This window comes from Anabas testudineus, chromosome 7 (assembly GCF_900324465.2).
Source record: "Anabas testudineus chromosome 7, fAnaTes1.2, whole genome shotgun sequence".
NCBI lineage: Eukaryota > Metazoa > Chordata > Actinopteri > Anabantiformes > Anabantidae > Anabas > Anabas testudineus.
Genome location: NC_046616.1, coordinates 17581581 through 17593130, shown reverse-complemented (window position 1 = coordinate 17593130; position 11550 = coordinate 17581581). Strand labels below are relative to the sequence as shown.

Below are 11550 nucleotides of genomic sequence, written 5' to 3'. Positions count from 1 at the left end.
TCACTACCCGGGCTATACCAAACACTGAGGGAGAGGGCTTTTGCCCCCATCATGTAAATCCTCATTATCTGTGTCGTAATTTGCACACGACGAATCAACAATGCGTTCTTCAAAGTAATACGTTTAATTGCGTTCAGAGAAATCCAGTCTTTTCTTATTTTCTTCCCCTGATGACTCGGCGCTGGCAGGTCACTACCCCCTATTCCCTGGCAGTGGAGAAACGATGTAACCAAATAGAGGGCAGCGCTCAAGATAATAAATATTAGAATAAAAGAAGCGCTTTTATTTCCCACATGACAACATGTCGGTGGCATTTTCATCGGCGCGCCCCAGGAGTAAAGGGGAGGTGACACAGCAAACCATTCAAAAGGTAAATAAAGAGAGGGAGGGGGGGGGAGGAGGAGGAGAGATTTAATGGGATTTAATATTGTCGCCTGGGTGGGAGCGTGCGTGTCCAGCGCTTGTGCGAGGGGAAAGTAAAGCGTGTGGCGAATATCGGGACAAATGGCAACTGGTATTGTAACGTTACAGTGAAGCGAAGGTGTGAACCAAACAAAGCCATGGCGGTGATGTAGGCGCCTGCTATAGGCTCAGCTCAGGCAGGATCTCCGCGTCTGAGTGATGCTGTTATTTTCTGCTTTTCTCAGACGCGCGATGAATATTTTGATGGATAACATGTCAGCTCTAGTATCTGTCACTTGTTTCCACTCTTTTTTTTTTTTTTTTTTTTTTATAATAACAGCACATTGGCTGGGCTTTAACAGTTGTAGATTGCAGAGAGCCTCTTGTTGCATATAAATAGGCTAATATATATATAGAGAGAGAGAGGGAGAGAGAGAGATAGTGGCTATGCATTAAGAATCGCACTGTAATAGGATGGAAGGAAACTAAGCCCTTTGCTCTGCTCCTGCTTTTATCCTTGACTGAACCGTTTTCATGGATTGTTTGGGGGGGGGGGCACCCATCCTTAAAACAGGGACTTTGAAATCGTGTCCTAAATAAAGACCAGGAGAAGCTGCAGTTTCATTTGGCTTCGTTATGAAAAAAAAGAGAGAGAGAGGAAGCTGACCCAGAAAAAAAAAAACTGTTCCAGGCTCGTTGAAGTTCCGAGAATCCAGGACAGCATCACTAATGTTTTAATAGGAAACTGTGACACGAAACTGTGAAGTGAAATGGGTTTGTTGTCTCCCTAAGATGCTGGATGAAAACCAACATTTAATACAACGTATAATGGAGTACCAAAGCAAAGGCAAGACAGCTGAATGCACACAGTAGGTTTCTTTTCTTCCTGACCAGTGTCTTGTAAATTCTACATTAAAGCATGCATGACTAAGCATTGCTATTTCATTTTTTTCATTTTTTTCCCCCTCCAGGTATCAGCAAGTCCTGCACAGAAATCTTGTTTACTTGGCCACAATAGCAGATTCGAATCAAAATATGCAGTCACTACTACCTGCGGTGAGTCCTTCACAATGTGTCCAGAACATGTAACAGTGGATTTCCCATCACTCCGACCATCCAACCTTTTCCATCTGCTAGGAAATCTAAATATGTATATCTAGTAATTCACTAACACACAGGATATAGACACATATATATGCCAACAGTGATGCATACATAGTGGTAAAAACAAAATGAACACATTGTCAGTGCCGTTATTAACACAACTCTCTACTTTCAGCCTCCTACTCCCAGTATGTCGATGGGTCCTGGAGGGATGGGTCAGAGCGGGGGACACGGTCCAAGCAACCTCAATGACAACATGGCACCAGGACTTCCCCCAACATCACTGATGCAGAGCCAAATGAGTAACGGTGAGAGTCCATCACAAATGCGTGTTTTGCAGATAAACCCTGGTCCGTGTTTCCACACAAACCACAGATATGGTGTGCACACAGCTCCATCTTGTTGTCCGTCCTCTGTCTTGAGTGCTGGTTTGACCCCTCAACCCTCATGTTGCTGCATGTTTGTGTGAAGACGTCATGTCTTGACAAACACAATAGCTCTATTTCCCATTGTCTAATTCCCTGCTAGTGTTTAGGGTCTTATGACTTTTGCTGTCTTTCTGTTTCTAATCAGTTTTTACACGCATCACTAATCCACATTAGTCCATCCTTGTACAACCACTCAAGCTTCCTGTGAAGATGAACTGAATGTGGGTCCATGATTAACATGCTATGGTACCACATAGGAATGTGTACTGGCTGCTCTGACTGTGCGTGTGTGTCGTCAGGCCCCAGCCATGCCCCCATGCAGCAACAGTCTGGTCAGGTGCAGTCGTCTATTCCCTCCACATCCCTCAGCCTGCCCGCCAACAGCTACGGTAGCTCAGCCTCAGCCTCCGGCTACAGCCATGCTGCGCCTTCGTCCCAGGGCAGTATGATCCAGGGCCCTGGGCACAGCTATGGCTCTTCCTCTTCTTCTTCTTCCACATCCTCATCCTCCTCTTCCTCCTCCTCCCGCAACAACCTCAACATGCAGTCCAACCAAGGTGAGCCAGGTATAGAGGGGCCCAGAAGTCAGTTCATTTTTGTGGAAAGGCCTATGAACTGAAGACACTAAAACGTTTAACGATGTCTGATTCGATATTTACATTGTTATTTAGCAAGATTTGGAACATGAGTTTTGAAAGTAGTGTTGACAGTGTTCAGGGTACGGTAAGGTAGAACCCATATGATGAAGTTTGATGAGTTTAATTTCTTCTGAATATGTAGGAAAAACAGCCCATTGAACTTGCTTTAGACATTTGCCTGCATGCATATTTGCACTAATCGATGTGTTAATTATCTCTTGATCCAGTGTAACCAGTAAAATAACCAAACACATTCAGTTCATCACTGAGGCCCACCTTCCACCTCCTCCCTTCCTCTTTCTGCTCCAGGGTTTTCCTCCTTTAATCTCTGACCCCTGACTCTGAGATGCAGCCCTCCTCTCCCTGGATGTCCATGTGTATCTACTGTACCTCTGCTTGTGCAATGACTTCACTCGCTTTGTTTGCATTTATACTTCAGAGCAGAATCTTGAAAGCTTCTCCTCAAAGTGCTGACTGCTAGGGGCCCTTTGTGGCTTTCCCCTGTGCCCTGATTGCCCTCCTACATCTGTTTATTTGTCAGCTTAATTATGCACATTTCTGCCAGTCTCAGTTCTGGGAATGCTGTGTACGCTACTGAATGCTAATGCTGATACATACATTGAGTGCGTCTGTGTATATTAATGTATGAGATCTCTCCCCCATAATCCCACCTCCTTCCCAGTCTCCATGATGCACCAACAATCTGCCACTCCACACTACTCCTCTGCCCAGGCTGGAGGCCAACACTATCAGGGACAGCAAGCCATGGGCATGATGGGTCAGGGCAATCAAGGAAATAGCATGATGTCTCAGAGGCCAATGGGATCCTACCGCTCTTCACAGCAAGGTAGGTGGTGAAACCTCGCTATGCTACTTGGGTTTAACAATGGGCTCCACAAGTGTGAATGTTTGTGGTGTGTTTAAGTGTTGTAGTACAACACACATGGATGTGTTTGAGTGTGGAACTGTTTGGACTGAAATGGTCAAGTGGTATCCAAGTGTGGCTCTGAGTTTCAGTATTGTTAGAAATGCTATGTTTGTCCTGATTGTTGCTAAGTGTTTCATAAAGTTAGAGTAATAGTTATATTGGATATATATATATATATATATATATATATATATATATATATATATAGGTATAGATATAATGGTGTTATGGTTGCTTGTAGTAAGCCAACCTGCGTGGCTCACTCACCAGCCATACCCTGACTGGCTGTGGGGCTGTTGCTAGGATTCCTCGTCAGTTGTGGCTCCCTGGTGATGTCAGTAATTATCTGATACGTATGATATGTTTTCCTATTGTTGCAGAAGTTAAGCTCATCTCTATGTTTGGAAACTTTTGGGTTCATCATGGTTTGGAAAGGAAATTAGACTGCAAATGGCTTTTCAATGCATCTGATCTGGTGGTTGTCTGAGGTTGTTTGATAGAATAGAGAGGGAAAAGGAATTAGTGGAATCTGGAGTTTCTGCACACCACCAGAGGTCAGATTCTCCCTGATAACTGGCTTTCTGTAACTCCTCGAAATTACACCTTCTATAATTTTCCATGCAATCGCTCCACTTTTATTATAGTTTCTAAAATTTCAGTTGGTCCAAAACAGCTTTCTTCACATTATTATTTCACCACTTGTCCAATCATCATCACTTAAATTGTATGCAGTTATGCACATAATAGGCTAATATGATACATTTTTAATTTACTCTATCAAATGTTTTTCTTCTTCTTTTTCTTAACTACTATTAATGAAACGATGACTTTCAAGAAAGTCGTTAATACTATTGTATTTGTCTTTCACTATTTTAAATACATACAAAAGCACAAACACACACTTGCCTAAATTGGGGAACAGCCCCTTTAGTTCCCGCGGGCAATTGGTCCAACCAACTGTTTAACCAATCGTGGTGTCACCTGTCTTGCAGGATCAGCACAGCAGTACATGGGACAAGACGAGTTCTACGGAGAGCAGTATGGACACACTCAGAGCTCCAGCGAGCCCATAAACCAGCAGTATTACCCTGATGGTAATCATGCACATCCATTAACTTTGTACACACAGCTCTCAAACACACAACCCCCCACCCATTATACTGTAGGTCATACCACTTCAACACTATTTCACAGGCCGGACCCATATTCCACACAGTGCTGAATCCTCAGCTCTTCTTTCCAGTCATTGTCTTTTTCCCTTATTGTGGGAGATGCAAAACTAAGACTGACATTAGTCTCAATTCTGTTTCTTCTCAGTGTGTCTGTGTCCATACTGTCCCCTTTGGTGTGCCGAAATTTCAGATTTCAGAGAGCGTTGTAGCAATATGTCGAGGAGCCATAAACCGTAAACCTCTTCCAGGGTGTTTCTGTGTGCTTTCTGCATGACGTTGAAGTGTGACGCCTTGATACATATTGTTTGTAGTTTCATATTTTAATAATTTACTTTCAGTATGTACGTGGGTTTTGGTTTTGCACAGGAGTTTCTGCATGTCCCCAATCATGTTCTCTACAGGTCATGGAGAGTATTCATATCCACAGTCTTCATATGGTGAGCAAGGCTATGAGAGGTCTTTTGATGAATCTTCCCAACATTACTATGAAGGAGGTACCAGTAATTTCAAACCATATGTTTTGTCGATTTTTCTCTACAAATTCACACCTCAGCTTGTCCAATTGCTTCAAATGAAAACTATAACAACGTGCTTACTGATGATGTATGTACGTGTGCATATGCACCTTCAGGTAACGCTCAGTACAGTCAACAGCAGGCTCAGTATCAGCAGGGCTCTGGCCAGCAGCAGCCCTTCAGTCAGCAGCAATACTCTTCTCAACAAGGCTACGGAGGACAACCACAAGGATACGGTTAGAAAGAACAATCCACAGCCCACAGCAGCGTGTACATATCTACAAATAAACACATGTATTCAGTGCATCCCTTTCGTTACAGGTTCTGGTCAGGGTGGCTCTTCCCAGTATTCTCAGTATCAACAGGGTCAAAGCCAACAGTATGGCTCCTACCGCTCCTCCCAAGGAGGCCCTGGGCCACAGACACAGAGGCCATACGCATATGAACAGGTACATCACTAATGAACATAAAAATATGTATATGAAGTGTTAAAATGCCTGTTTTCTGTATTAAATCAGTCACATTTGGACAAAATGTAGGAAACACTAGTGACTGTTGCAGCTACCAGAGATGCCTCAGGCCATACCGTACTAATTCAATAATTAGTTTGTTCAGGCATATGCTAGCACATGTTATTGCACTTTCTTATTTTTCAAATACTGTTTTTAGTTATAATCAGTATACATAAATATAATTAAGACTTAAACATCAGTAATGCTAATGCATGGAGCAATAGTGGGGTAAAAGATAAGGTACATATATGCTGTGTGTGTGTGTGTCTGTATTAATAAAATAATAAGAAAAGAAAGGCAATGTATGCAACACAATCCAGTCTCTCAGTGTAATCTCATTACTTTGCAGGGTCAGTATGGAAATTATCAGCAATAAGGTACCACGCTGTTTTCTTGGAACGGTTCAACAGTGATTTGCTGGGTCCAGCTGAAAGGATTTAGAAGATTTGGAACATGATCAGATTGTTATCCTGTCATTATTATTATCCTCTCTTTATCATTTAGCTGAGGGGAAAAAAGTACTGTTATGCTTTCCTCATCTATTTTGGTAGCTATGTAGCTTCAGCTGGTGCAGTGCTACAGTCACACGAGCTTCAGGGTGCTTGTAGAATTCAGACAGTCAGTGAATACCTTCCATATGGATTAAACACAACACTAAAATGAGTAGTAATATTAGAAAAACCTCAGCATCCTGCTTATATTCTTTATTTTCTTTCATTGCCTTTTACTTAACTTTATCCCTGCCTGATTTTTTTCATTTTACAAGCCTCTTCTTTTACTGTTTTTTCTTTTATTGGTGCACAGAGTAGTTCTGTGGTTTGTGAGCCCATGGCTATAAAAAGCAAATTAGCCTTGGAGGAAATGTTCCTTGATGTTTATCTAATAGACTTGGTCCAGGTCTTGTTTTAAGTCCTAGTACAGACATGTTCTACTCTGTGTGTCACAATAAGGGAACGTAATTTACGAAGGTGAAAATGTTGGTCCCTAACCCTGACTCTGATCAGGGGGGTTTGTCTGTATTAGTCCAACTGTGATGTGTTGCTGTGTGGTCTAACATTATGTGTTTTCAATCTCTACATATGTCTTACTGAGGTAATAGACAATAGGTAGCTGACTGATCGAGATTTAAAAGTTTATGTCCTTGTTCCTGATAATCATACATTGTGGTAGTATTTTTGAGCTATATTTTCAATGGCATTTCTCTGCACAGACATACCGTATATTTACTGTGCAGGGTTAAGAGGCGTTACACAACTCTGATGCCATTCTGTAGCAGTTTTAACATGAAAAAAAAAAAACACACACACACATCGCCACTTTGTCTGCACTTTATTTTGCAGTGACAGTGTATGTATTGTCCGATAATTTGTATTGTAGTGCAATTCAGTCTGTTTTTAGCAAACAATTCTCAAAAAGCCAAAGTAACACAGGAACAGAGCAGTAACATGTCCTGCACCTCTACTTCAATATGTGCAATACACTCAGTCGGTCATGTTGGAGCTGGTTATTATGGTTAGCTTACACTTTATATTAGGATTTTCTGTTTCTTGACATATGATGGCAACAACTGGGGTTGGTTTTGTCTTATTATTGTGGGTTATGTTGTGGGCTTCAAATGAAATATCATATGTTAAGTACTTCTTTTTTTCAGTAAATACTTAGACTACTAAGATGAAATGTTGTATTAGGCAATAGAAATAATTTCTAAAAATAAGACAAATGTTAAAGGGTTATAGAGGGTGAATTTTTAGATGATGGACAAGCACACTATCTATCTATCTATCTATCTATCTATCTATCTATCTATCTATCAAATGGGCACATATTATGTTGTTTATTTTAGAATTTATTTATTTGAAAGAAGTCAGACAGCTCAGCTGATCATTTCATGTATCAATGTTTCTTACTGTTTGGTCAGTAATACAGATTATTAGTGTGACTTTAAGGGTTCAGCTGTGCAGTAAATCTTGTTGTAACTCACCGTACCTCAGAGGGGTAAAATAGCATAATTCAGTAAATGCAGTCATTTTGCAGGGTTAATAAAGATTAGAGGATACCTGGCTGTTAAACAGCTAAATAACTACTTACCACTCAACAGTGACAATCACAGGCTTCTCTATACTACAATGAATAAGTGTCAGTGTTTTGTTTTACTGTGAACTGAACATGTATGACAAGTCTTTTCCAGTTCTTTGTAGTGTGTCATCACTGATGTGGGAGGTACGCTTTGCTTGTGTGTTTCTGTGTGTGTGTGTGTGTGTGTGTGTGTGTGTGTGTTGGCATGTATGCTAGAGAAAGTGAAAGAGCGAGTGAGTGAGAGGAGGTTTGGTGGGAGGTAATCCAAATATGAATGTTATCTACTTATCTATTGTAAGACTGCATTGCCTGATCTTTTCTGCTGTCTTTTGTTACTGTTTGTTATATAAAAATAAACTGACATTCACCTTTTGTATGTCTGCCTTTTGTTTACTTACAATGATGATGATGATGGTCATTTTATTTATCAAACATAGTTATGGCAAACAAAAGAAAGTTTTCTGCATTTATTGGTTAAGATGCAATTTGATCTGTGCCAATATTTGTCTAGTCCAAGTGTTTATTTTTACTCTATTCATATATATAAACAAACAAGAAATTTCTAAGACGGTAAAACAAACTCAGTCATAGCATTGTCTTGTCTTTATTGAACACACCCAATAAACATAAAATGTTGTGCTGGAACAAGTTAGTGAAACACTACAAACCTGGAGTCAATAAAGCGAGAATGGGGGTGCCACTGTAGAACATGTTAAATAGCTTTAATGTTGTCTCTTTTCAGGAAATTTGTGCATGAATGAGGGGGTTTATTGATATTTCAAACACCTGGAAATGGAATCAATGCAGAGAGTGAGTTGCCCCATTTCAAGTACTACAGAATGAATACAGCCTCCAGCACACAAGGGGGCGCCACAAACCCGATCACAACTAAAAACTGTCCCTGCACGGATCCCGTAGAGACGCGTGTTTGGCAACATCTGCTGCATTTTGTGTGTTAAATAGTTTACGTTTGACAGTTACCTGCTGATTTGTTAATATACATGCATGTACGCTTTAACTCTTAGGATTATAACTTCATCCAGTGCCATCTAATTTTACTCCCTACGCTCTACTACACATGATGTCGAGGTGACATTGGGCAGCTGGTGGTAACTTTAACGTGACGACAGAGTCAAATCAGTGTGTGAGACGATGCTGGCGACGTTGTCGACAGTGAGCAAAGCTCGGTGGTTCCTTTTAGGACACATGTTAGGAGTCAGAGATGTCAGCACCTCCTGTAAACTGTGCGCCAAAGTCCGAGGAAACCAGAAGAAGAGGGAGCTGACAGAGAAGAAGCTGGTAAGCATTTGTAAACACGGTGTGCTTGCTAATGCTTGTCCAAAAACATCTCACAGGCTACATTTGATCTGCTAGTTCTGACATTTCCTTAATGGTGTCCTCTAAAGATATAGTGTCAAATCCATAAGCTGATCTACAGATTGTTTCATTTTTGTTCTTTACTTCTTGGTAAAACTTTCAAACACTGCTGAATGTGATGCTGTGTTCTGCTAGGACTTGGTGATGCTTGACCAGCTCTCTGATTGTCACTTGATATGTGTACTTGCTTGTACTTGCAGACCCGTCACTTTGTGGACCATCGCCGTGTGAGGCTCGTGGCAGGGTCTGGTGGGAAAGGGGCCTGCAGCTTTCACAGCGAACCCCGAAAGGAGTTTGGTGGACCAGATGGAGGGAATGGAGGTGATGGAGGAAGCATCGTCATCAAGGGTGAGTTGGATCGTCATCTGGTTCAAGGAATCCATATAGTCTGCTTGACTTGTATAGATTAATTTCCCTCCTAAAGTTTTGGAACAGTGAGGCCAGTTCCTGTATTTTGGATGTAAAGTGGTTTGCATCTTCTAGTGTCACCTCTGTACTTTTGTTCATGATGTCTTCTGTGAACAGTAGATTGTGATACCTTCACTCCTTCCCTCTGGAGGTTGTTGCTGATGTCATTAACAGTGAAATCATTAAAAGTATATTCAGAACACCCTCTTGATCATAATGTAGTTACATTTTGTTGACATCTCCACATTTGCTTTCCTAGGAATTGTCTTTTAAACGGGGCCATGTGTGGCCAGTCATGCCACAGCTCAGTGCATTCATGATCACCATCCTTCTTTGTGTGATTTCAGCTGACCGCTTTATCAAATCGTTGGCACATGTAGTTCCAGTTTACATGGGAGAGGATGGACAGTCCGGGGGAAGCAAGAACTGTTACGGTCGAAACGGTAGCCCAACCTTCATTTCTGTGAGTCAGTGCATTTGATTGGAAATTACATTTAATCTAAAACACTTTTCTTTCTCTGACTTACAATCAAACCTGTTAATGTTTTTTTTTTTTTTTTCATTTGTAAAGGTGCCCTTAGGAACTGTGATCAAGGAACAAGGCAAAACTATAGTGGATCTTTGCAAGCATGGGCAGGAGTATCTGGCTGTGTTTGGAGGGACTGGTGGAAAAGGGAATCGATTCCTTCTTTCCAATGAGAATCGTGCCCCAATGACAGCAACCCCTGGAACGGAGGGCCAGGAAAGGAACCTTCAATTAGAGTTACGCACCATGGCACATGCTGGACTGGTGAGAACAAGCTGCCTATGCTTGAAATAAAAAATGTACTTCATTGGTTTTTTCACGACCGTAGATGTAATGAAATGATCTTTGTATTCTATATGTCATCAGGTGGGTTTTCCTAATTCTGGGAAATCATCGCTGCTGAGAGCCATTTCTAATGCCAGGCCTGCTGTCGCTGCTTATCCTTTCACAACACTTAATCCACACGTGGGAATTGTAAAGTATAGGGATCATGAGCAAGTTGCAGGTGGTTAACTTTAAACTAACCATTTACGTATCGTTGGATTAATAAGATCTCGCTTTAGACCATTTTAAAATTGTGTGTTTTTAATTTTGCTCTGTGTAGTTGCTGACATCCCAGGCATCATCCGAGGAGCCCATCTAAATCGAGGTCTGGGCATTTCTTTTCTGCGTCACATAGAGCGCTGCCGTTTTCTTCTCTTTGTTCTGGACCTGTCGACTCAGGAGCCTTGGGTGCAGCTCCAGCACTTGCGTTATGAACTGGACCAGTACGAGCCTGGTTTGTCCCAGCGCCCTCAGGCCATCGTAGCCAACAAAATGGACCTACCTGAGTCCCGGGAGAAGCTTGAGACTCTAAGGAGCCAGGTCACAGAGCGAGTCATCCCTGTGTCGGCTCTCACAGGACAGAATACAGAGGAGCTCATCCTCCACCTCAGAGAGCTGTATGACGGCTACCTCCAAGGAAACAGTAGTGGAGAGGACAAACCCACCAGGTGGTAAAAACCATTTACTCTTGCTCTACCTACATCCTGACAGTGTATATTTCTAATAGAAGATATATTTAAATTTCTTAATAAATGTTTAAACCAACCAAAGATCTGTGCGTGTTTGTATTAACTGATTAGTTGATCAGTAAAGTCAGGGAAAAAATTATTTGAATCCCAGCTGATTTTGTAAGTTTGCCCACTAACAAAGAAATGATCAGTCTATAATTTCAATGGTAGGTTTATTTGAACAGTGAGAAACACAACAATAATAAAAAAAAAATCCAGAAAAATGCATTTCAAAAAAAGTTTTCATGAATGAAATAAGTATTTGATCCCCTATCAGCCAGCAACATCTCTGGCTCCCAGTTGTATCTTATACAGGTGACAAGCTGACATGGGGAGCCCTCTCAGCTCGTTACCTGTATAGAAGCGACCTGTCTACAGAAGCATTCAATCAATCCAGATTCCAAGTAGCTGG

General features: G+C 41.5%; 2 protein-coding genes across 3 annotated transcripts; both read left to right on the top strand.

Annotated features, from left to right (window-relative positions):
- The first annotated feature begins 283 nt into the window (after positions 1-283).
- LOC113167875 (SS18L1 subunit of BAF chromatin remodeling complex) lies at positions 284-8136 on the top strand. 2 transcript variants are annotated; one of them, XM_026368784.1, is made up of 11 exons: positions 284-370; positions 1195-1271; positions 1374-1458; positions 1682-1814; positions 2234-2491; positions 3255-3419; positions 4493-4594; positions 5074-5166; positions 5304-5423; positions 5509-5636; positions 6049-8136. In XM_026368784.1, exons 1-11 carry the CDS (start codon positions 302-304, stop codon positions 6073-6075), a joined length of 1257 nt encoding a protein of 418 aa, XP_026224569.1. In that variant the 5' UTR covers positions 284-301; the 3' UTR covers positions 6076-8136. The 2 variants fall into 2 exon arrangements, with proteins under 2 accessions (XP_026224569.1, XP_026224570.1); XM_026368785.1 differs by lacking the exon at positions 2234-2491.
- Positions 8137-8670: 534 nt separating this feature from the next.
- Positions 8671-11170, top strand: mtg2 (mitochondrial ribosome-associated GTPase 2). The gene is made up of 6 exons (XM_026368789.1): positions 8671-9074; positions 9353-9500; positions 9908-10023; positions 10132-10350; positions 10453-10591; positions 10691-11170. Exons 1-6 carry the CDS (start codon positions 8928-8930, stop codon positions 11083-11085), a joined length of 1164 nt encoding a protein of 387 aa, XP_026224574.1. The 5' UTR covers positions 8671-8927; the 3' UTR covers positions 11086-11170.
- Positions 11171-11550: the final 380 nt, after the last annotated feature.